This window comes from Pseudorca crassidens, chromosome 1 (genome assembly GCF_039906515.1).
Source record: "Pseudorca crassidens isolate mPseCra1 chromosome 1, mPseCra1.hap1, whole genome shotgun sequence".
In the NCBI taxonomy this organism is placed as follows: Eukaryota; Metazoa; Chordata; class Mammalia; order Artiodactyla; family Delphinidae; genus Pseudorca; species Pseudorca crassidens.
This window is the reverse complement of record NC_090296.1, coordinates 113924885-113948348: the sequence shown is the minus strand read 5'-3', so window position 1 is coordinate 113948348 and position 23464 is coordinate 113924885. Positions and strand designations below refer to the sequence as shown.

Here is a 23464-nt window from a genome sequence, read left to right as displayed (position 1 = left end):
GACAGGAGGGAAGTGGGCGTACTTATAAAAGGTCTACACTGGGACTTCCCTGGTGGTCCAGTGGTTAAGACTCTGCACTCCCAATACAGGGGGCCCCGGTTCGATTCCTGGTCAGGGAACTAGATCCTGCGTGCCACAAGTAAAAAAGATCCCGCATGCCGCAATGAAGATCCTGCATGCGGCAGCAAAGATCCCGCATGCCACAACTAAGACCCGGCACAGCCAAATAAATAAATATTTTAAATAAATAATTAAATAAAAAATAAAAGGTCAGCACTAAGGATCCTTGTGATGGAACTGTTCTGTATCCTGACTTTGGTGATAAGTACATGTAGCAACACGTAATAAAATTGTATAGAACTAAGTACACACACACAAACACATATACACAAATGAATACAAGTAAAATTGGGGAAAACAGAATAAGATAGGGGAATTGCATCAATGTCAATATCCCTACTGTGATTGTACTATAATTTTGCAAGATGTTACAATTGGGAGAAACTGGGTAAAAAGTATACCAGATCTCTATTATTTTTTTCAACTGAATATGAATCTACAATTATTTCAAAATAAAAAGTTCAATTAAAAATAATAGCAATTTAAAGGGGTCTGTGCTGAAAGATAATTTAACATATATAGCTGCAGGAAGCACATTGACGTATCACTTTGAGGAGCATGACTTTCCATTTACATCAAAGGATGCTCTGCTAAATAGATTTATGCATTTTTTATTGCAAGTTTTCTTATGCATGTATGGAAAGTGAAGCAGTAGCTGTGATGTGTTGTCTCCATTAACAGAAGAACTTTGTAAACACTTAAGTGATGCCAGTTTTATATCAGTCTCATCTGTGTACTGGGAAATCAGTTAATTCTAATAATGGGTCAATTTTTTCATACAATTCATGGAATCAAAGTAAAGGTTTTGGAAGTTCATACTGTCAAAGAGGAAACATTGCATATTGTGAATGCTGCTGTAAATCTAAAACTTTCAACATTGAACAAAATACTTTTTTTTTTAATAAATTAATTTTATTTATTTTTGGCTGCGTTGAGTCTTTGTTGCTGCACGCGGGCTTTCTCTAGTTGCGGTGGGCAGGAGCTACTCTTCATTGCAGTGCTCAGGCTTCTCACTGCGGTGGCTTTTCTTGTTGCGGAGCACAGGCTCTAGGCGCGCGGGCTTCAGTAGTTGTGGCTCGTGGGCTCAGTAGTTGTGGCTCACAGGCTCTAGAGTGTAGGCTCAGCAGTTGTGGTGCACGGGCTTAGTTGCTCTGTGGCATGTGGGATCGTCCCGGACCGGGGCTCGAACCTGTGTGTCCTGCATTGGCAGGCAGATTCTTAACCACTGTGCCACCAGGGAAGCCCCATTGCTTTGTTTATTGAGTAACAAACAAATATTAAGTTTAGTGGAGCACAGAGTCATGGTCAAAAACAAAATGTTTGTACTATATTAAGAAACTCAATGTAGCAGAAAATTTATTTGGAATTGGTTATAATACTACATTCACAATTCATGATTGCATCAAAACAAGCCTGATATTCTATCAATAAAATAGGAGCTGTAGTTTTCAAAATTTGCAAGTGTTTTTACATACATAGAGTATTTCAGCTAGAACATTTTTGTGATAATCTGATGGTGAATTTAAAAAATGTTTCAGCAGGTCAATATTTACATTGTTTCTTTGCTGCCTGTCAGCAATAAGATTTTAGAAATATTTGAAAAATATATGTACCACTCCATATTTACTGACTGAAAATACTCAGTGAATCTGAGGTGGAGTGTTATCCTAGTTTTTTAAACATATATATCTATTTTAACCATTTTTAGCAATCTAAAATGTAATAAGATTGTACTTACGTTACTTCTCATTCATTCTTTTCACCCTCCGTTCCATTCTAAGACACTTTAATCAAATCTTGACTCAAATGATTTTGGCCTTTTCCCCACTCCTCTCCTACTTCCCAGACACACACCAAGCACCAGCCAAGTTAGGTAAATCTGGTGTCTGCTGTTGTTGCTATTTCCCCATTATTAGTGGATATTCAGTGTTGGATAAAGCTATGGTTTCTTCCTCTTGTGCTTGTGCTTACATTTTTCTTCTAGGAATGAGATACTATACATAATGCCTAAGAAATAGGCATGTTTTTCTTTCTCCTTGTTCCTGTACACATTTAGTCTTTTGTGCCCTTACTTATTTTTTTATTTTCTCTCTTTGTCCCCCTTATTTGCTTTTTTTTTTTTTTTTAAAGTATGTGTCTATTCTGGACTGAAATGTGTTTTCTGGAGGAGCTGGTATATGAAAATTACTTGTTGACTCTTTAACCATGTGAAAACAATATATGCAACCATTTTGTTTGAAAATTATCATTGTTAACAGGACTTCTAAGTATCCACAGGCATCTTAGGGGGAAATATTTGATTGGAATTAATTTAAGCTTAATTCTTATTCTTTTTAATACAGTATTTCTCAAACTCCAAGGCTTGCAGAATTCACAAATTGAGATCTGGCATCATTTTCAGAGAGAGACTTTCAGTAATGTGTAAGTAGTTTTTTTTTTTTATTTCGATTTGTTTTTATTAGCTGTTTTCTGTATAAACATAGTGAAATGTTAATTTACTAGATCTCTTAATAAGAATTTGGCATATATTCACCAAGTAACGATTATGAGTAACAAGTGACACAAAATAACTTACTGAAAGGAGATGCTTTAAGTGTGCCCTGGATCAGTATTAACTGAACACCATTTATTAGAAACAGCATCTCCAAATATAAAGAATACTGGTTTAAGGGACTTGAGTTCTTGTCCAGGCTCTACCACTAACTAGCTGGGTCTCCTTAAGTAAGCCATCCTCTGTGCTTTAGTTTCTTTGGCTATAAAATAAAGGATAAGACTATCACTAAGGAAAAGATCCTTCCCCTTTAAAGGTCTATTATTCCTATCTTAATTTTTTTTAATATAAATTGTCAATCTTTCAAAAAGGAACCTTCAAATTACACAGCTGTGTTTTGATTTTTTTGTTGTTGGCTTTTGCTCGGGAATAGATATTGAGAGAGGAAGTGGTTCCAGAGTAGACTAGAAGACAGATAAGTGCCCCCTTGCTTAAGAAATTTGCCCCACATAGTCCATCAATTTGCGTTACTAAAAACTTACTTTTAAAAAGTCAAGTTGGGAGATTTCCCTGGTGGTCCAGTAGTAAAGAATCCACCTTCCAATGCTGGGGATGCGCGTTCGATCCCTGGTCAGCGAACTAAGATCCCACATGCTGCGGGGCAATTAAGTCCATGTGCCACAACTACTGAGCTCACGTGTCTCAGCTAGAGAGCCCGCATGCCACAAACTACAGAACCCACACACTCTGAAACCCACGCACCACAACTACAGAGCCCGCGCACCCTGGAGCCTGCGTGCCACAACTAGAGAAGAGAAAACCCACACGCCACAACTAGAGAGAAGCCCGCATGCTGCAATGAAGAGCCTGCACGCCACAACGAAAGATCCTGCACGCCTCAGTGAAGATCCTGCGTGTTGCAACTAAGACCCGATGCAGCCAAATAAATAAATAAGTAAATAAACCTTAAAAAAAAAAACCAGTTCACAATTCAAGTGAAAAAAAAGCAAGGAGCATATTGTAGTAGATACAATATGCAAAAAGAAAAAAAAAGTCAAGTTGGCTTGGGTGGGTTAAACCTTTTTTAAAAGAAAGCAAACCTACTGTTAAATATGATATACAAATAAGATTTCTTTCCTTTCAAAATCTCCATAGAATACTGATGCTGAAGTAGTGCCAATTTTCAAGGAGATGGGGAAAGGAACAACAGAGTAGGAGTCACTCCTCTGCATGGGGCTTTCAGGAGAAACTGGTAGAAAAACTTTGGGGGCTTCCCTGGTGGCACAGGGGTTAAGAATCCGCCTGTCAATGCAGGGGACATGGGTTCGAGCCCTTGCCTGGGAAGATCCCACATGCTGCGGAGCAACTAAGTCCGTGTGCCACAGCTACTGAGCCTGCTCTCTAGAGCCCATGAGCCACAACTACTGAGCCCACATGCCACAACTGCTGAAGCCTGTACGCCTAGAGCCCGTGCTCTGCAACAAGAGAAACCACCTCAGTAAGAAGCCACACACCGCAACGAAGAGTAGCCCCTGCTCTCCGCAACTAGAGAAAGCCTGCATGCAGCAACGAAGACCCAATGCAGCCAAAAATAAATAAATAAAATATGAATAAATTTATTTTTTAAAAAAAGAAAAACTTTGTGCAGGGTGAAGGCAGGCACTTGGGATCTGGAAGCGTGGTAGGAGAAAAGATGGCTAGAGGTGGAATAAAGGAATAGAAAGAGATGTGGAAAAATAAAACTAAACAAGAAACTCTGAAGGCAGAGGCTAGCTTTCATCAGTATCGTCACTGGCTCTTAGAATAGTGTCACATCTTAAAAAGTATTTATGAAAAATTCATGGAATGAATGAATCAATTACTTATTCAGTAAATTTCTAATTTCGCCCAAGGCCCTGATGGTTAGTTAGACTCAAATCATCTAGTTTTATCTGTGTTTACCGTACATTCAAAAACTATAGTATTTAAGGTAGTTGGGGTTCAGAAAATGGACTCTGAATTACAGAAAAAAGACATTACATTTAGTATAATATACTTGAGGAAGGTTATAAAGTGAACTATTTATTCACTTAAATTTTTTTTAAGCACCTACCTACCATACTTTGGGTACTAGCTGGGAAAGGAAAAATGGGGTACTGATTATAGTGTATATTTCTATTTGATGCAATAATATGCAGTCATTTAGTATAATTATGAAGATTATAACAGTTTAGACTAATGCTTTTTAAATAAAATAAAAATATATTCTATATTGTAACTGCATATAGAAGAAGAAGACTAGGAAACTTTGTTAAATATAAACCAGATTTATTATTGTGAATGGGATTATAGAATTTCTTTTTCTTTCTACTGTTCTGTACAATTCATAAAGTTTAAATGAAAATCCACATACATTTAAATTGTTTTGAAAAATAATATGAACATATATTGACTAGAAAAAGGTAATAGTGTATCATCAAAGGGAAAGAGCAAAATTGTATTTGAAGGACAGTGGGTAGATTACCGTGGTTGGAAGAAAAATGAGAGGTGAGGTTTAGAAGAAGATGGGAATGAAGGTCTCTAGCTTAGTTTTGATAATATAAGAAAAGATGAGCTAGGTTAGGTTTTTAACTGTGGAATTACATTGTTTTTAAAAAAGAAAGAAAATTTCTTCTAGCTTATTTATTGAAGTGAACTGGAGTGAGGGGGAGTTGAACTGGTCCATTGTGTTATCAACCGTTTTCATGTATAATCTTGAGTTTATGACTATACTAGGCCCTATCTCAAAGACTTTGCTCCTTTTACCATTTCAGTAATAGTATATAATTTTGCAAAATTTATGTTCAGATTCGTTTTTCATATATCTTTAAAATGTTATCCCTGATTTCCACTCTTGCCTTTTCTTGTCCTTAGAGTTAGCCTAGGTAGCAAATGCTTTACTACTTGACCTAATGGAGTGATAGAAGAAATAAAAAAGAATCTGAATTGATGGGGCAGAGATAGAAAGGGAGAAAAACAGGTCAGTCTCCCTTAGTTGCTGATTAGGTAAGAGCTTTCTTGTAATGATTTCTCATTTTCGCTCCCATGAACCTTTTAGGAATAGAGAGCACATCCTTTTTGTTTTCTAATCTCAAAGAAAACAGATGTAATTTGAAATGAAATACTAGCCAAGTAGGTATCTGAAATTTTAAGAAGATGTCTGTAAACATCTTATGAGCTAACTCCTTAAGTTATCTGTGTCATGTTGAACAAAGAGGAATTAAAAAAACAATAACTGCTTAATGATGTAGTATTATTACTTGAACTTTAGTAAAGTTGTTTCAGGGTTTTATACTATTGTGATTATTTCGAGAACTGTTGGATCAAATATTTGTTTTGTGTGGCCCCCCAATTTCCAAAACGAATTTAAGGAAATTTACCTTCTAAAAAAAAGAAAAGAAAAGAAATTTACCTCCTAATTGTTAAGGGTTTTTGCTCTGATGTACTACGCTAAAAGTCCAAGTTTTGTACATGACTATGAATGCTTTCCTCAGATGCTCTTTCCAAGTAATTTTTGTTGGCTCTTACCAACATAAGGCATTTTGTCTTAATATATGTTTAGTATTTTCCATGAGGATTGTAACTTTTACACTCCAATGGAAGTCTCTTGGTTTCTTAAAATTGTTAGGAAATACTATTCATTATTTATTTCTATGTTAAAGATTTTCAGTATTATCTCTGCCTTGTAATTTGTAACAATGTCTTCCCCCTAGTTTCTAAACCTCAAACTTACTTTAAAAACAGTTGATTTAAAATAAAAAGTAGAGGTGCATTTTCAGTATTATAGACTCTTTCTGAGAGAATTAAAGAGCATTTAGATCTAGAAGTCACCTGGGATGTTGCCAGCTGTGCTCTTGACATTATATGCTTTCTCACCAGTGAGTGCCTTCAGATATTTTTGCCTACCTTCTTTACCACTCTCCACACCCGAATGAATAAATGGAAAACAGCAATAACAACAACAAGTTAAGGGAACTGGAGTAATATATAATTTACTATTCCGTCAATAAAAGTAAGAATATTTTATCACCACTTTAAAATTGATTGCTCTTATACGTATTGATGAAGAACTTTAACTTGTTCCCTTTTAGTAGTTATTTACTGTATTCAACTGCAAATCAGATCAAATGATAAAAATTTGTAAACCAGGAAGATGTAACAAAAACAATTTTCATACAGTTTTTTCCCAAATATCTGCTTATTCATATAATAGCTGTTTATTTCCAATGGCTAAGGTAGTAGCTTTCAAAAGAACCTATTAAACATATATGTTTTCATCATAGTACTATTTCCATTCTCTTTCCCTTCTTTCTGCATAGCAAGACATAAAACTTTATTGTATGTAATAGTAACTATACACTTTAGTTTAAATAACACGAAGTTAGAGTCTAAGAAAAAGGAGAATATTTAAATCTCTTCATTATGATGAAAGGAAAGTGCTCTACTAAGGTAATTTTTAAGACTCATGTCTATCAAGAGCTTATAATTTAAAATTTATGCACACAGAAAAGCAAATAAACACTTATAGAAGCTGTAAGTATATGTGTTACTTTGACCCAATAATTCTACTTCAGTAAATTTATCCTGAAAAAAATAAGAGCTGTAACCAGAGGTTTATGTTCAAGGTTATTCATCTTAGCATTTAAAAACTATTAGCAAAATAAGTAGGTGTAATAAATGATCAACAATAAGGAAGTAGGTCAATAATGTTATGTCCGTTAAAATACTGTGCAGCCATTGAAGAGTTATTTTCAAACACTATTTAATGAAGAAAATAAGTTAAATACAGAAGTGCTTTGTTTTCCTACTTTAAAAGAATGGATAGATGGTCAGCTGTTTTTTTGTAAAACACCTGTAATAGACCGTCAGCTGAGAGTGACTATCAGTGTTTAACAGTTTTCCAGGAGAACAGGTTTATTACTTTCCTTTACTGTCAGTCTGGGACAGTAGGGATTTCTGAAAAGTTTAAGCCGTTCGTTTTGTGCAGAAATCTTATGTGTAAGGGAATTGCTACATAGGAGCCATATATACCTAAATAAAACAAGTAGGAACATTCGATCCTTTTTTAGGTGTGTTTTCTAAGCAAAGAGTGAGAATGTAGAGTATATTTAAGCAATGGATACAAATTCCAAAAAATGTGGCATGAATTCTGAAAACTCATGACATTAGCCATATAGAAAATTAAATGAATTTTGGGATTATGATGAAAGTGGTGATAATTATATTATAAACAAGTATATTACATAAGAATTTTTTTGCCTCCAGGTATTTTATAGTCTACAAAAGAAGGCTGTTTACTTTAAATAGCATTTTATAAAGCATGTTCTGAGGGCTTTTTCTAGTTTTTAAGTGGGAAAATAGGGTTTGTTGTTCAAATAGACTGGGGAAATCCTGGATTAAGGGAAGTTAATCAGGTACCTTTATCAAAAGATTTCCAAGGCTTTAATTTTTTTAGTATATATTATAAATATACAGTACAATATTTGTCCATAAAATCCTTTCTTTGAATTTTTTGGAACTAAGTCTAACATGTTTGGAAATTTCTGTTTTAGGTTAAACTTTTTTTCCTATAATTCTTATATAAGTAATGACAGTACTGTGGCAGGGGCTGGGGGTGGGAATGTCTTCTCCTAGTTCAAGAAACAAATAAGGTTTAAGTGATACTAGACAACTGAAGGAGATTTTGCTATTAAAGTGTTTGCAAATACACGATGAATTCCATTTTGTGTATTTTTTCTTTGTATTTGTTATAAGCATGCATTACCGTTATAATCGTTGCCCTACTTTTATTATTTGTTTTGAAATAAAAGTTTTGTAAGATACAAAACTTCTGTTTTTTGTATCTTTTGAAACTCATTCAGGGTGGATTTTTCTTTGTGTGTTTTATAATTTTAGAATAGGAGGTCATCTTCAACAGGGCTTTATCTGTGGAAAACCTGTGTTGAGGGTACCCTCTAGAACTTTTGCATTTGCTTCCCCAGGGCTATCACTAGCCTGGGAACACAGTTATCATTAATATCTCAGTTTGGAGCATCCTGGGACCATGCAGATGGCTTAAGATCAAACCTCAGATCCAAGTGTGAGTAGGCCTATTGTTATACATTCTCAGAAGAGACTTTTTACTCCCCCCAAAGTAGGGCTCAGATTGAGGCAAACTTTATTATCTCCCTGTACCAGTGGATGGATTTTTAAAATCCACTCCTTAACTGGGGATGTAGTTCTTTGAGGCTCTTGGTTTTATACAGATGTCTCAGTTCTAATCCCCTATCTTACGTGGTCCCAAAGCATTGTCTCCTTTCCCTGTAATACCTTTTAAAAATACACGCCCCTTGATTACTGAGGAGATCAGCCAAATTCTCCCACCCAGTATGAGCTTATACACTGCATTCTGGCTTTTTGGTTTCCTCACTGTTTTGGGGCCCTGGGAATTTCCCCTTACATTTTTACAAGTTAGTCTATGCATTTAAAAGAATGTGTGTTTTTTTGTTGTCTACTTAGGTAATCTAGGCTTCCATATTGCCAAAAATGGAAATTTATGCATTAATTTTATAATAAAAAAATAATGCTAAATATAGTCCTGTTTTTTTAAAAAAGCATACTTTTAACATATGAAAGTGAAATGTGTAATACTAGCGTGTTTAATCAGGGAGGTAGTGCACTTTTTTTTGTTGTTCTTATTTGTACACAAACCACTTATGTTTATTTGACTTATCATAGGAGAATATTTATTTGACTTATTACAGAAGAATACTATCTTTTACTTTTCTTTCAGATGTAACTTTCTGTAATGGAAGATGATTGAAGATAAGGGGCCTCGTGTTGCTGACTACTTTGTTGTAGCAGGATTAACTGATGTTTCAAAGCCTCTTGAAGAAGAAATTCACTTCAATGATGCTTGTCATAAAGTAGCTAAACCAAAAGAACCTATCACAGATGTTTCAGTTATTATTAAATCTCTTGGGGAGGAAGTGCCATGGGATTACACTTGTATTGATGTTACCCCAACTGGACTGTCAGCTGATCTCAATAATGGAAGTCTTGTGGGGCCGCAGATTTTCCTTTGCTATAGAAGAGGAAGAGATAAGCCTCCACTTACAGATCTGGGGTAAGTAATTTTTTAAAAGAATTATTGATCCAAATAATACACCTTATAGATTTTGAAGTTAACTGTTCAATTTGTTTATTAATAGATACATGGCTGCTTTAGAAAAATAGACACGTTTATATCCAGAATCCTGTATTCTCTTCCTGTGTTCCTTATATCTTTTCAGTGTCTCTTCATTCTACAGGTTCTAGCATTTTTGTCTGAGTTTCTTTCTATTAAAGATAGGAGATGGACTTCCCTGGCGGTCCAGTGGTTAAGGCTTTGCCTTCTAATGCAGGGGGTGCGGGTTCGATCCCTGGTCAGGGAGCCAAGATCCCACATGCCTCGCAGCCAAAAAAACAAAATATAAAACAGAAGCAATATTGTAACAAATTCAATAAAGACTTTAAAAATGGTCCACATCAAAAAAATCTTAAAAAAAAAAAAAGGGCTTCCCTGGTGGTGTAGTGGTTGAGAGTCCGCCTGCCGATGCAGGGGGCACGGGTTCGTGCCCCGGTCCGGGAAGATCCCACATGCCGCTGAGCGGCTGGGCCCGGGAGCCATGGCTGTTGAGCCTGCGCGTCCGGAGCCTGTGCTCTGCAATGGGAGAGGCCACAACGGTGAGAGGCCCGCATACCGCAAAAAAAAAAAAAAAAAAGGGGGGAGATAATTTGAAAAACATTTATAGGAAAGTATCAGAAATTAATGTATTATCCTGCTCATAACATTTTTTATTATTTTTAAAGTATGAGAAAAAGGTGGCTTTTAAGGATCGGCTATAATGATCATTATAGTTGGGTGCTTAAGTCTGTATGCATCAAACAAGGATCTTGGGTAAATTAGTTCCTTGTTTAGGATATTGTGTTGAACTTGGGGCTCCCTTTTCATATAATAGCTTTACTGAGTTATAATTCATACCATCCAACTCACCCATTTAAATTATACAATTCAGTTGTTTTTAGTATATTTATGGAGTTGTGAAACCATCACCACAATAAATTTTATAACATTTTATCATGCCCCCAAAATAAACAATCCTGTATTCATTATAGTTTCTGTCTAATTCTCCCTAACTCCCTCAGCTGTAGACAATCACCAGTCTACTCTCTGTCTCTGTGGATGTGCCTAATTCTGGACATTTTATATCAGTAGAATCATACTGTATATGGTTACCTTGTGGCTGCCTTCTTTCACTTAACATAATGTTTTCAAGGTTTATCCATGTTGTAGTATGTGTCTGTACTTTATTCCTTTATATGGCTGAATGATACTCCATCTTATGGGTCTACCACAATTTATTTATCCATTCATCAGGTGATGGACATGTGAGTTGTTTCTACTTTTTGGCTCTTGTGAGTAATGCTACTGGAAATGTTAAGGTACAAGTTTTCGTACAGACATGTTTTCATTTCTCTTGTATATGTACTTAGGAGTGGAATTGCTGGATCATATGGTAATTCTGTGTTTAACCTTTTGAGGAACTGCCAGTGTGTCTTCCAAAGTAGCCGTACCACTCTGCATTCCCATCAGCAGTGTATGAAGGTTCTGATTTCTGCCAGTCCTAGCCAACATTTTATATTATCATTTTGATTATAGCTCTCCTAGTGGGTATGAGATGGTATCTAACTGTAGTTTTGATTTGCATTCACCTGATGGCTAATGATGTTGAGCATCTTTTCATGTGCTTATTAGCCATCTATATATCTTTGGAGAAATGTCTATTCAGAATCCTTTACCCATTTTTAAATTGGGTTGTCTTTTTATTGTTCATCTTTGGGAGTTCTTTATATATTCTACATGTAAGTTCCTTATCATATAAATGGTTTACAAATATTTTTTCTTATTCTGTGGGTTGTCTTTTCACTTTCTTTATGGTATCCTTTGGAGCTGAAAAGTTTTTATTTTGATGAAATCTGATTTATGTATTTTTTTCTTTTGTTGCTTGTGTTTTGGTGTTGTATCTAAGAAGGCTTTAACTAATCCAGAGTTACGAAGATTTACATTTAAGTTTTTGTCTAAGAGTTTTATAGTTTCAGCCTTTACATTTAGATCTTTGATCCATTTTGAGTTAATTTTTGTATATGTTGAGGAAAGAGTCCAACCTTACTCTTTGGCATATGGATATCCACTTCCAGCACCGTCTGTTGATGAGAATATTCCTTTCCCATTTTCAAAAATTGGTGATAAATGTATGGCTTTATTTCTGGACTCTCAATTCTATTCCATTTGTCTGTATGTCTCTCCTATCCAGTACTACACAGTTTTAGTTACTGTGGCTTTGTAGTAAGTTTTTACATTAGGAAGTATGAGTCTTCCAAGTTTGTTCTTTTTCAAAATTGTTTTGGTTATTCTGGGTCCCTTGAATTTTCCTATGAATTTTAGGATCACCTTGTCAATTTCTGCAACGATTGGGTTTTTTTAAAAAAAGAGGAATATATATGTAAAAGAGGAATATATAAATGTAAATATATATATATATACACATATGTATTTATTTATGTAGAAGATTCTCCCTGAAAAACTGAAAGAAAAAGGCCAAAGGTAGGCTAAGAGTAGCTCTAATAATGTCTTCACGATAGATGAAGTGTTTATAGGGAATGAAGATTAACTTCCTTGTTTCCATGGCTCTGTTGCAAAAGGGGATAGGCTTAACTTAAAATATTCTGGTTAAAAATAAGGACGATAGCAATGTCCCTACTAACATCAGTAGAAGGGCTATAAAAGTTCCATCTCCCAATATATTAAGTCTGAAAGTGAATAGCCATGTTTACTCATACCTAAGGGGAGATAGGATGAATTGGAAGAGCTCCTGAACATTCTTCTACTTTTAAAATTCTGTAACTTAATGTTTAATAAAAGTTATATTAAATGCAGTCTTTATTGTGTTAATTCATGAATTAATTACAGTAACTTTAAGTGGGTTTCAGAACAGGTATAATATTGCTTCATATGAAGTTTACATATTTGGGAAAATAAGCCAGCTATTAGATCATATTTTTAAAAGATTACGTTAAGTTGCTCCTATGATCAGTGATCACTGTCAGAATTCTAGTTTGCAAATAAAATGAAGGGAATGTTGCAGATTCTTGTTAGACAAGGTGTTGGAGCTGCCTAAATTAGAGATGAGGAATTTTCCAGGCATAGGAAGGATTCTCCAACAGGAAAGGACTTGGACTGGAATGAATAAATTAACCACTCTTATGGCTATTTTCATATATTTGTCATTGTGGAGGATATAACATCATTATTGCCTTTAAACTAAGCTTATAGTTTAAATAGATAAGAAAAGTTACCCAACAATATAAAAATCAAAAATAGTGATACAGGTAATATATGCAACAGCACAATACCTGATTAAAGAAAATAGGTAGCTTATATATAAAATGTACTTATATTCCATGTCTTTTAAGAATTTGAGGTAGTAAATAGTGGTTTGTTGTTCTGTGTGTTGTATTTTTCTTTTCTTGTTTTCAGTTGAACATCTGTATGCCAGACATTATTTGGGAGACCTTACTTGTACTCTCATCTAATTCTGCCAAGATCCTATGAGCTAGATTTTTAAATTTTATAGTTGAATAGTATAAGGATCAGAGAAGTTAAGTAACTGCCTAAGATAATACAGCTGGTACCAGGTGGTAGGGGTTCGAATTCAGATATGTCTAACTTCTCTGTTATAATGCCTTAAAAATTTTTTTTACTTATTTATTTTTTAAAATTGAAGTATAGTTGATTTACAATGTTGTAATTAATTTCTACTTTACAGCAAGGTGATTAGTTATACATATATTTTTTATATTCTTTTCCATTATAGTTTACCTCAATATTGAATATAGTTTCCTGTGCTATACAGTAGGACCTTGTTGTTTATCCATTCTATATATAATAGTTTGACAATGCCATTTTTTAGGATTAAGAAAAAACAAGACAGAAAATCAAGATCAAGAGGAGGAGGAGTAAGCAATTAGGCTAACATTGGGATATACATAGCTGCTATGATTAAGCATCAAATTTCACTCTAAACTTTCAAAATAGAATGTTTAAAGAAAAAAATTTTTAAGTTTGCTGACAGCTGAGACAAAAGGGAAATTAAAAATTATATTAGAAAGAAATAATTTGACCAATTTTTTACACTAAATTTTATTTGTATAATGGGATTTTATAAAAGGGAATACTGATTGATGTTGGGGACATTACCTTCTATAATAATTTTTATAACAAATAAAGAAACATTTAATATAATAGGGCTTTAATTTTTTTTTGCTAATGCCAAAGACTTAGCATTAAAGTACAAATTAGTGAATTCTGTGAGGGAATAAACTAATATTATTCAAGCATGATGTTTTCTTTGTTTTCCAGAGTACTTTAAGTAATAGTATTTAGAAAACTTAAGGAATGGGTGCCTGGCCTGTCCTTTATTAAAAACGTATGATTTTACCATAAAGGAGCAGGGGGAAACTTTCACTTGTACTTTTGATGAAAGATAGACTTAAGGTCATTTACTCTTTTGAAAGCCTTAAAACTCTCTCTTAAAGCTGAAGGAAGTATTGGAGGTAAAAGTGTGCAAGCAAGTTCTCTACTGTATGGCAAGGAGCCTTTTGTAAAATTTTAACTTTGGTCAAAATACAAGGTTGCTTTTTCTAAAATGATGCTTGGTTTTAGAGACATACATACATACATACACCTATCTGTCCATCTGTCTATCTAGCTATCTATCTCTTAAATGGAATGCTAAAATAAGTACCTTTGCACAAAATTGCTATTCTGTGGTTTATGTCAATAAACAGAGGTTAATATAAATTTTCCTTACATTATTAATTTTTGGTAGGGAAAACAGTTACTCTTTAATTTTTAATTTATTTTTATTTTAAAAAATATTTATTTATTTATTTGGTTGCACTGGGTCTTAGTTGTGGCAGGCAGGCTCCTTAGTTGCGGCACTTGGGCTCCTTAGTTGCAGCTTGAGGACTCCTTTAGTTGCGGCTCGCTGGCTCTGTAGTTGTGGCATGCAAACTCTTAGTTGCGGCATGCATGTGGGATCTAGTTCCCAGACCAGGGATTGAACCCGGGGTCCCCTGAATTGGGGGCACGGAGTCTTAACCACTGTGCCACAAGAGAAGTTCCCAGTTATTCTTTAATTTTATATGGGATGGTGCATTCAAACTTGCAGTACAATTGGAATATCTGCTACATTTAAGGATCAGTTTATGATTCCTGACAATATTACCTTTCATATTTGCAGGTGCTTTGTAATTGTGTACTAATTTATTTTATTTATTTTTTAGGGTTTTATATGACTGGAAAGAAAGATTGAAACAGGGGTGTGAAGTTATCCAGAGTACTCCTTACGGACGCCCTGCAAATATTAGCGGCAGTACCTCATCACAAAGAATTTATATCACTTACCGAAGAGCCTCTGAAAACATGACTCAGAATACGTTGGCTGTTACAGACATATGTATTATTATACCCAGTAAAGGAGAAAGTCCACCACACACATTCTGCAAAGTTGACAAGAATCTCAATAACAGTATGGTAAGTGACTCTTTTGCACTGATAAAATTAGCCACGGATGAAAAGAGCATAATTTAAAATAAATCTTTGGGAAACAGCCTAGCACAATTACTGAATTAAAAAATAGATTTTTTAAAGATGTCAGATATTTTATTTTTAGGAAAGTAATTTAGTTGTACTTTCAAAAAGAGCTGTGCAAAAAGCTTTCTTTTTTTTTGTAATTAAATAATTTTTCCCCCTTACTGCAAAAGTGATGCACTCACCAAGGGTAACCCCTCCACTTGCGCACTAGATCCTGTATACTCACCTATTTGAGACATAGATTCAGCAATCCTCCCTACTTTTTTTTGAATCATCAGTTTTTCATTCTCTAGTGGGTTATTTCCTCCAGCATGCAAAAGCATGTTACAATACCTCCCATCTTTACAAAGCCTCTTGATCTTTATATCCCACTGCATCTGTTCCCCCATTTGATTGTTCTTTATAATAAAACATCTCAAGAGTTGACTGTATTCTGTCTCCTTCCTCACTTTGACTCTTTCCAGTTAGGCTTTTGTCTCCATCATTCCACCAAGATTGCACTTGTTGAATCCAGTAATCAACTCTTCATCTTAATTTTTTAGTACATTTAGACATAGATGATCACTTCTCCCTTCTTGAAACAGTGGCAGGAAGAGAAGAGTCAGTCTCTATCCTCTGTGCTCTCTGGCTTTTTCCCTCCTACCTCACCAGTTATTCCCCTTCTGCCTTTGCTAATTTCTTCCCAATTCCCTAACTGCAACACAACAGAGTGCCCCAGGGTTCAGTCTTCAGACCATTTATCTTTAAATCTAAACTCACTTCATTGATGATTTAATCATTTAAATACAGGCTATGTGTGGATGACTTCTAAATTTCTGTGTCCCCCCATCTTTCTAATTCATTATCTCTTCTTGGATATCTTATCAAATAGGTTATCTCAAATTTAACATGTCCAAAACTGAACTCCTAGTGTCCCTCTCCAAATCTACTTATCCCCATAATTTTCCTCCTCTAGTAAAAGGAAATTCCACTCTTGTAGTTACTCAGACTAAAAATCCTTGGAGTAATCCTTAACCTTTATCTTCTACCTCTCATTCACTTCTTCTGTAAATTCTGTTGCCTTTCATTTCAAAACATATTTTGAACTTGAACACTTCTCAGCTTCTCCACGTGCTGCAGCCCTGATCCAAGCCATAATCATCTCTTAACTGGATTATTGCAGTGGTCTCCTAATTCAGGAGTTAGGCAAACTTTTGAATAAAGGGCTAAATGATAAGTTAGCTTTTGCAGGTCATATACAGGCTCTGTCGCAAATTCATCCTTTGTTTTAAAAACAACCTTTTTACCAGTCTTAGCTCAGTTGTACAAAAACAGGCCTTGGGTCAAACACAAGCCGTAGTTTGCCAGACCCCTGGTTTAGCTGATCACTGCTTCTACTTCTTCCTACAGCCTATTCTTCACATAGCAAAACAAATTAGATCATCTCTCTCTTTGGTTTACAACCCTTAATGGCTTCCCATCTCACTCTTAGTAAAAGCCAGAGTCCTTCCAGTAGCCTTAAGGCCATGCATGATCTGTAATTGTAATTATCTTTTTTTCTAAATTGCTGTTTTAAATTTTAAAAAGAAATTTATAGTCAAAAAAAAAAATTGAGAGGGGGAGGGGAGCAAATCATACATCTAGGAAGTAAAGAGCGAAAGTTCTTGTTCCTGCTTCCATCTTTTGTGATCCTTTGCCAGGATTAACAATTAACAATTTGGCTTGTATCCTTCCAGACCCTTTTGTGTGCACATATGTGGAGTATATGTAATATGGATAAATTCATCCTTTATTTTTCAAAAATTGGAAATTTCAATATATTCTGATATAAGCTTTTTTTTAACTATCCATCTTTATCAGTTAATATAACTCTCTACTTAATTCTTTCAGTGATTGTATAGTATTCCAGAAAATACAAATGAAGAATGATGAATACAAGTTATTTCCAGTTTTTCCCATTACTCATAATGCTGCTTTGATCAATTTTGTGCCTTTTTCTTTGTATATTTATTGGAGTGTTTCTGGAAGAGTAAATAATTGTAACTAGAATTGATGGGTATGGTGTACATTTTGAGAAGTGTTGACAGATTGCTCTGAAAAAGTTGTGACAGTTTATATTTCCAGCAACCGTACTGTATAAGAATGCCCTTTCCCAGGTCCTGTACCTCACCAACACTGGTTGTTATCAATCCCTTTTTAATTATTGACTATCTAATAAGAAGAAATCATTCTAATTTTAATTTGCATTTCTTTGATTATTGTGGAGGTTTAACATCTTTTCATATATAACAGCTTTGAATGGCTAAATATTACTACATTAAGTGGATGTGCCACAATTTATTCCATCTTCTATTGTAAGACATTTAGATTCTAAGTTTTTTATATTACAAGCAAAGCTGTTATGACCATAGTTAGAACTACATACTTCCTAAAATAATTTACATTTATTGAGCTGTTATGTGCTCTCTTCTTTTAAGCTAGCAAGAAGAGAAATACTGAAGCTTTAGGTAAAGCTACAAGAAAAAGAAATGGAGTGTATTGATATGTGACTGGATACAACACAAATTTTAGGAGTCTGAAAATGTTTTTAACCCCCTCAATAAGATAGTAAAATAGATCTGTATTGTGTAGTGGTTAAGATCAGTATAGCCAAGTGGTTCAAAGCACAGACTCTGGAGCCGGAGTGTCTGGATATGAATCCTATCTCTGACACTTATTGGCTTTGTGACCTTGAGAAAGTAACATAACTTCTCTGTGCCTCAGTTTCACAATTGTAAAATGAGAGTGATAGTAGCATCTACCTTATAAGTAATTGTGATGGTTAAATGAATTTAGAATCATGTTCCAGAACATATAAGAAAACACTATATATGTGTTAGTTTATTATCTGTAAATACCTTTCAATTCCAAATTTTCTTTTAGAAAAATCTGCAGTTTTAAGGTAGTAGCAGTATTCGTTTAAAATGTTTAAATAGGTAATTCGAAAAACGGATGCTGACGGTATCTCATTTGTATCCTAAAAGAGTTATTTGCAGCTATGTGACCCCTACTTGTCAACAGCCATTCATATACAAAATACGCTATTCTTTCATGCTATCCTTGCATTTTGATTTGATGATTACATGTGACAGTGGAGTTATGGTGGAGGAAGAAGATCATGGTAGCAAGTAAGTTTTACAGGCCTCATGTGGTATTGATAGTGATGGCAAGAAGGGTTTTTGAACTCTTCCATAATCTGATGTCCAGCTTAACCTTGTTTCAAGATTTGGTTTGGTGTTTTAGCAAGACTGTTCAGGCTCACAGATACTTGCCCTTTTCCCATTGGTGAATTTTCCTTTATTTTATAGATTTGTTAGTTTTGTGTTCAAAGGAAATCGCCAATGTCATTAGAACCATTTCTAGGTCTTATTAATTAATCAAAGTGTTCAAGGTAGACTTGTTGCACTGAAACCAAAACCAGACATGAGTTCCTATTTTTCCTTACTCTAAAGTATTGGTCCCAGTGTTGTCAGAGAGCATTAATTCTCTGCTGAAAGAATAAAGAGGCAGTGTAACATAGTGTGAACAGAATGGACTCCAGCTAACCTGCTGGATTTGCATTCCAGATGCATGTCTTGGACAAGTTCTTTGACTCTTTGTGCCTCAGTTTCCTCATGCATGAAACAAGGATAAAGTAGTATTTTATTTCACAGGCTTTTTGTGAAGATTAAATGTTTCATATCTGTAAAGAACTTAGGATAGTACCTAGTAAGTGCTATGTAAACATTAGCTGTTATTAATTATTCCTTAGTTAACTCTGCTTATTCAGTCCCTTTTATGTGCATTTAACGACTGAGGATGAGATTTTCTTTTTTTTCAGTTTTATTGAGATATAATTGACATACAGCAAGGAAGAGTTGTTTTATTTTATTTTTGCCCAGTGTTTAAGGTCCTCTCAGTTCTCTTAAGAAACATTATAGGAATAAAAACCTCTTAAATGTTTATTTTCTTAACTCTTTTTTTTCTTAATTTTTGAATTTTATTTTATTTTTTTATACAGCAAGCTCCTATTAGTCGTCAGTTTTATACACATCAGTGTATACATGTCAATCCCAATCGCCCAATTCAGCACATCACCATCCCCACCCCCCTGCGTCTTTCCCCCCTTGGTGTCCATACGTTTGTTCTCTACATCTGTGTCTCAACTTCTGGCCTGCAAACCGGTTCATCTGTACCAGTTTTCTAGGTTCCACATACATGCGTTAATATACGATATTTGTTTTTCTCTCTGACTTACTTCACTCTGTATGACAGTCTCTAGATCCATCCACATCTTAACAAATGACCCAATTTCTTTCCTTTTTATGGCCGAGTAATATTCCATTGTTTACATCTTCTTTATCCATTTGTCTGTTGATGGGCATTTAGGTTGCTTCCATGACCTGGCTATTGTAAATAGTACTGCAATGAACATTGTAGTGCATGTGTCTTTTTGAATTATGGTTTTCTCTGGGTATATGCCCAGTAGGGGGATGGCTGGATCATATGGTAATTCTATTTTTAGTTTTTTAGGGAACCTCCATACTGTTCTCCATAGTGGCTGTATCATTTTACATTCCCACCAACAGTGCAAGGGTTCCCTTTTCTCCACACCCTCTCCAGCATTTGTTGTTTGTAGATTTTCTGATGATGCCCATTCTAACTGGTTTGAGGTGATACCTCATTGTAGTTTTGATTTGCATTTCTCTAATAATTAGTGATGTTGAGCAGCTTTTGATGTGCTTCATGGCCATATGTATGTCTTCTTTGGAGAAATGTGTGTTTAGTCTTCTGCCCATTTTTGGATTGGGTTGTTCCTTGCTTTAATATTGAGTTGCATGAGCTGGTTATATATTTTGCAGATTAATCCTTTGTCCGTTGATTCATTTGCAAATATTTTCTGCCATTCTGAGGGTTGTCTTTTCATCTTGTTTATGCTTTCCTTTGCATTTGTTTATTTTTGTTTTTATTTCCATTACTCTAGGAGGTGGATCAAAAAAGATCTTGCTGTGATTTATGTCAAAGAGTGTTCTTCCTATGTTTTCCTCTAAGAGTTTTATAGTGTCCTGTCTTACATTTAGGTCTCTTATCCATTTTGAGTTTATTTTTGTGTATGGTATTAGGGAGTGTTCTAATTTCATTCTTTTAAATGTACCTGTCCAGTTTTCCCAACACCACTTACTGAAGAGACTGTCTTTTCTCCATTGTATATTCTTGCCTCCTTTGTCATAGATTAGTTGACCATAGGTGCGTGGCTTTATCTCTGGGCTTTCTATCTTATTCCATTGATCTATGTTTCTGTTTTTGTGCCAGTACCATATTGTCTTGATTACTGTAGCTTTGTAGTATAATCTGAAGTCAGGGAGTCTGATTCCTCCAGCTCTGTTTTTCTTTCTCACGACTGCCTTGGCTATTCGGGGTCTTTTGTGTCTCCATACAAATTTTAAGATTTTTTGTTCTAGTTCTGTAAAAAATGCCATTGGTAATTTGATAGGGATTGCATTGAATCTGTAGATTGCTTTGGGTAGTAGAGTCATTTTCACAATATTGATTCTTCCAATCCAAGAACATGGTATATCTCTCCATCTGTTGGTATCATGTTTAATTCCATTCATCAGTGTCTAAATAAATATTTTATGCATACAGGTCTTTTGTCTCCTTAGGTAGGTTTATTCCTAGGTATTTTATTCTTTTTGTTGCAATGGTAAATGGGAGTGTTTCCTTAATTTCTCTTTCAGATTTTTCAACATTAGTGTATAGGAATGCAAGAGATTTCTGTGCATTAATTTTGTATCCTGCAACTTTACCAAATTCATTGATTAGCTCTAGTAGTTTTCTGGTGGCATTTTTAGGCTTCTCTATGTATAGTATCATGTCATCTGCAAGCAGTGACAGTTTTACTTCTTCTTTTCCAATTTGTATTCCTTTTATTTCTTTTTCTTCTCTGGCTAGGACTTCCAAAACTATGTTGAATAATAGTGGTGAGAGTGGACCTCCTTGTCTTGTTACTGATCTTAGTGGAAATGCTTTCAGTTTTTCACCACTGAGAATGATGTTTGCTGTGGGTTTGTCATATATGGCCTTTATTATGTTGAGGTAGGTTCCCTCTGTGCCCACTTTCTCGAGAGTTCTTTTCATAAATAGGTGTTGAATTCTGTCAAAAGTTTTTCCTGCATCTATTGAGATGATCATATGGTTTTTATTCAATCTGTTAATATGGTGTATCACATTGATTGATTTGCATATATTGAAGAATACTTGGATCCCTGGGATAAATCCCACTTGATCATGGTGTATGATCCTTTTAATGTGTTGTTGGATTCTGTTTGCTAGTATTTTGTTGAGGATTTTTGCATCTATATTCATCAGTGATATTGTTCTGTAATTTTCTGTTTTTGTAGTATCTTTGTCTGGTTTTGGTATCAGGGGGATGGTGGCCTCATAGAGTGAGTTTGGGAGTGTTCCTCCCTCTGTAATTTTTTGGAAGAGTTTGAGAAGGATGGGTGTTAGCTCTTATGTTAATGTTTCATAGAGTTCACCTTTGAAGCCATCTGGTCCTGGACTTTTGTTTGTTGGAAGATTTTTAATACAGTTTCAATTTCATTACTTGTAATTGGTCTGTTCATATTCTCTATTTCTTCCTGGTTCAGTCGTGAAAGGTTATACCTTTCTAAGAATTTGTCCATTTCTTCCAGGTTGTGCATATTATTGGCATAGAGTTGCTTGTAGTAGTCTCTTAGGATGCTTTGTATTTCTGTGGTATCTGTTGTAACTTCTCCTTTTTCATTTCTAATTTTATTGATTTGAGTCCTCTCCCTCTTTTTCTTGATGAGTCTGGCTAATGGTTTATCAATTTTGTTTATCTTCTCAAAGAACCAGCTTTTAGTTTTATTGATCTTTGCTACTGTTTTCTTTGTTTCTATTTCATTTATTTCTGCTCTGATCTTTATGATTTTTTTCCTTCTGCTAACTTTGAGTTTTCTTTGTTCTTCTTTCTCTGGTTCCTTTAGGTGTAAGGTTAGATTGTTTATTTGAGATTTTTCTCGTTTCTTGAGGTAGGCTTGTATAGCTATAAACTTCCCTCTTAGAACTGCTTTTGCTGCATCCCATAGGTTTTGGATCATCATGTTTTCATTATCATTTGTCTCTAGGTATTTCCTTTTTGATTTCTTCAGTGATCTCTTGGTTATTTAGTAACATATTGTTTAGCCTCCATGTGTTTGTGTTTTTTAAGTTTTTTTCCCTGTAATTCATTTCTAATCTCGTAGCGTTGTGGTCAGAAAAGATGCTTGATATGATTTCAATTTTCTTAAATTTACTGAGGCTTGATTTGTGACCCAAGATGTGATCTATCCTGGAGAATGTTCCGTGTGCACTTGAGAAGCAAGTGTAGTCTGGTGTTTTGGGATGGAATGTCCTATAAATATCAATTAAATCTGTCTGGTCTATTGTGCCATTTAAAGCTTATGTTTCCTTGTTTATTTTCATTTTGGATAATCTGTCCATTGGTGTAAGTGAGGTGTTAAAGCCCCCACTATTATTGTGTTACTGTTGATTTCCTCTTTATACCTGTTAGCAGTTGCCTTATGTATTGAGGTGCTCCTATGTTGTGTGCATATATATTTATAATTGTTACATCTTCTTCTTGGATTGATCCCTTGATCATTATGCAGTGTCCTTCCTTGTCTCTTGTAACATTCTTTATTTTAAAGTCTATTTTATCTGATATGAGTATAGCTACTCCAGCTTTCTTTGATTTCCATTTACATGGAATATCTTTTTTCATCCCCTCACTTTCAGTTTATGTGTCCCTAGGGCTGAAGTGGGTCTCTTGTAGACAGCATATATATGGGTCTTATTTTTGTATCCATTCAGCAAGCCTGTGTCTTTTGGTTGGAGCATTTAATCCATTCACGTTTAAGGTAATTATCGATATGTATGTTCCTATGACCATTTTCTTAATTGTTTTGGGTTTGTTTTTGTAGGTCCTTTTCTTCTCTTGTGTTTCCCACTTAGAGAAGTTCCTTTAGCATTTGTTGTAGAGCTCGTTTGGTGGTGCTGAATCCTCTTAGCTTTTGCTTGTCTGTAAAGCTTTTGATTAGGGTTTCTCCATCGAATCTAATTGAGATCCTTGCTGGGTAGAGTAATCTTGGTTGTAGGTT

General features: G+C 34.9%; 1 protein-coding gene across 10 annotated transcripts in view; it reads left to right on the top strand.

Annotated features, from left to right (window-relative positions):
- DENND4A (DENN domain containing 4A) overlaps positions 1 to 23464 on the top strand; it is a 134600-nt gene that overhangs the window by 26916 nt on the left and 84220 nt on the right. For 9 of the 10 annotated variants that reach the window (XM_067750937.1, XM_067750919.1, XM_067750981.1 and 6 more), the window contains exons 2-4: positions 2463 to 2541; positions 9402 to 9734; positions 14996 to 15245. In XM_067750937.1, coding sequence (XP_067607038.1) covers positions 9424 to 9734; positions 14996 to 15245 — 561 coding nt within the window. In that variant the 5' untranslated portion in view covers positions 2463 to 2541; positions 9402 to 9423. The remainder of the gene's footprint in view (positions 1 to 2462; positions 2542 to 9401; positions 9735 to 14995; positions 15246 to 23464) is intronic. The other variant, XM_067750926.1, reaches the window with a different exon arrangement.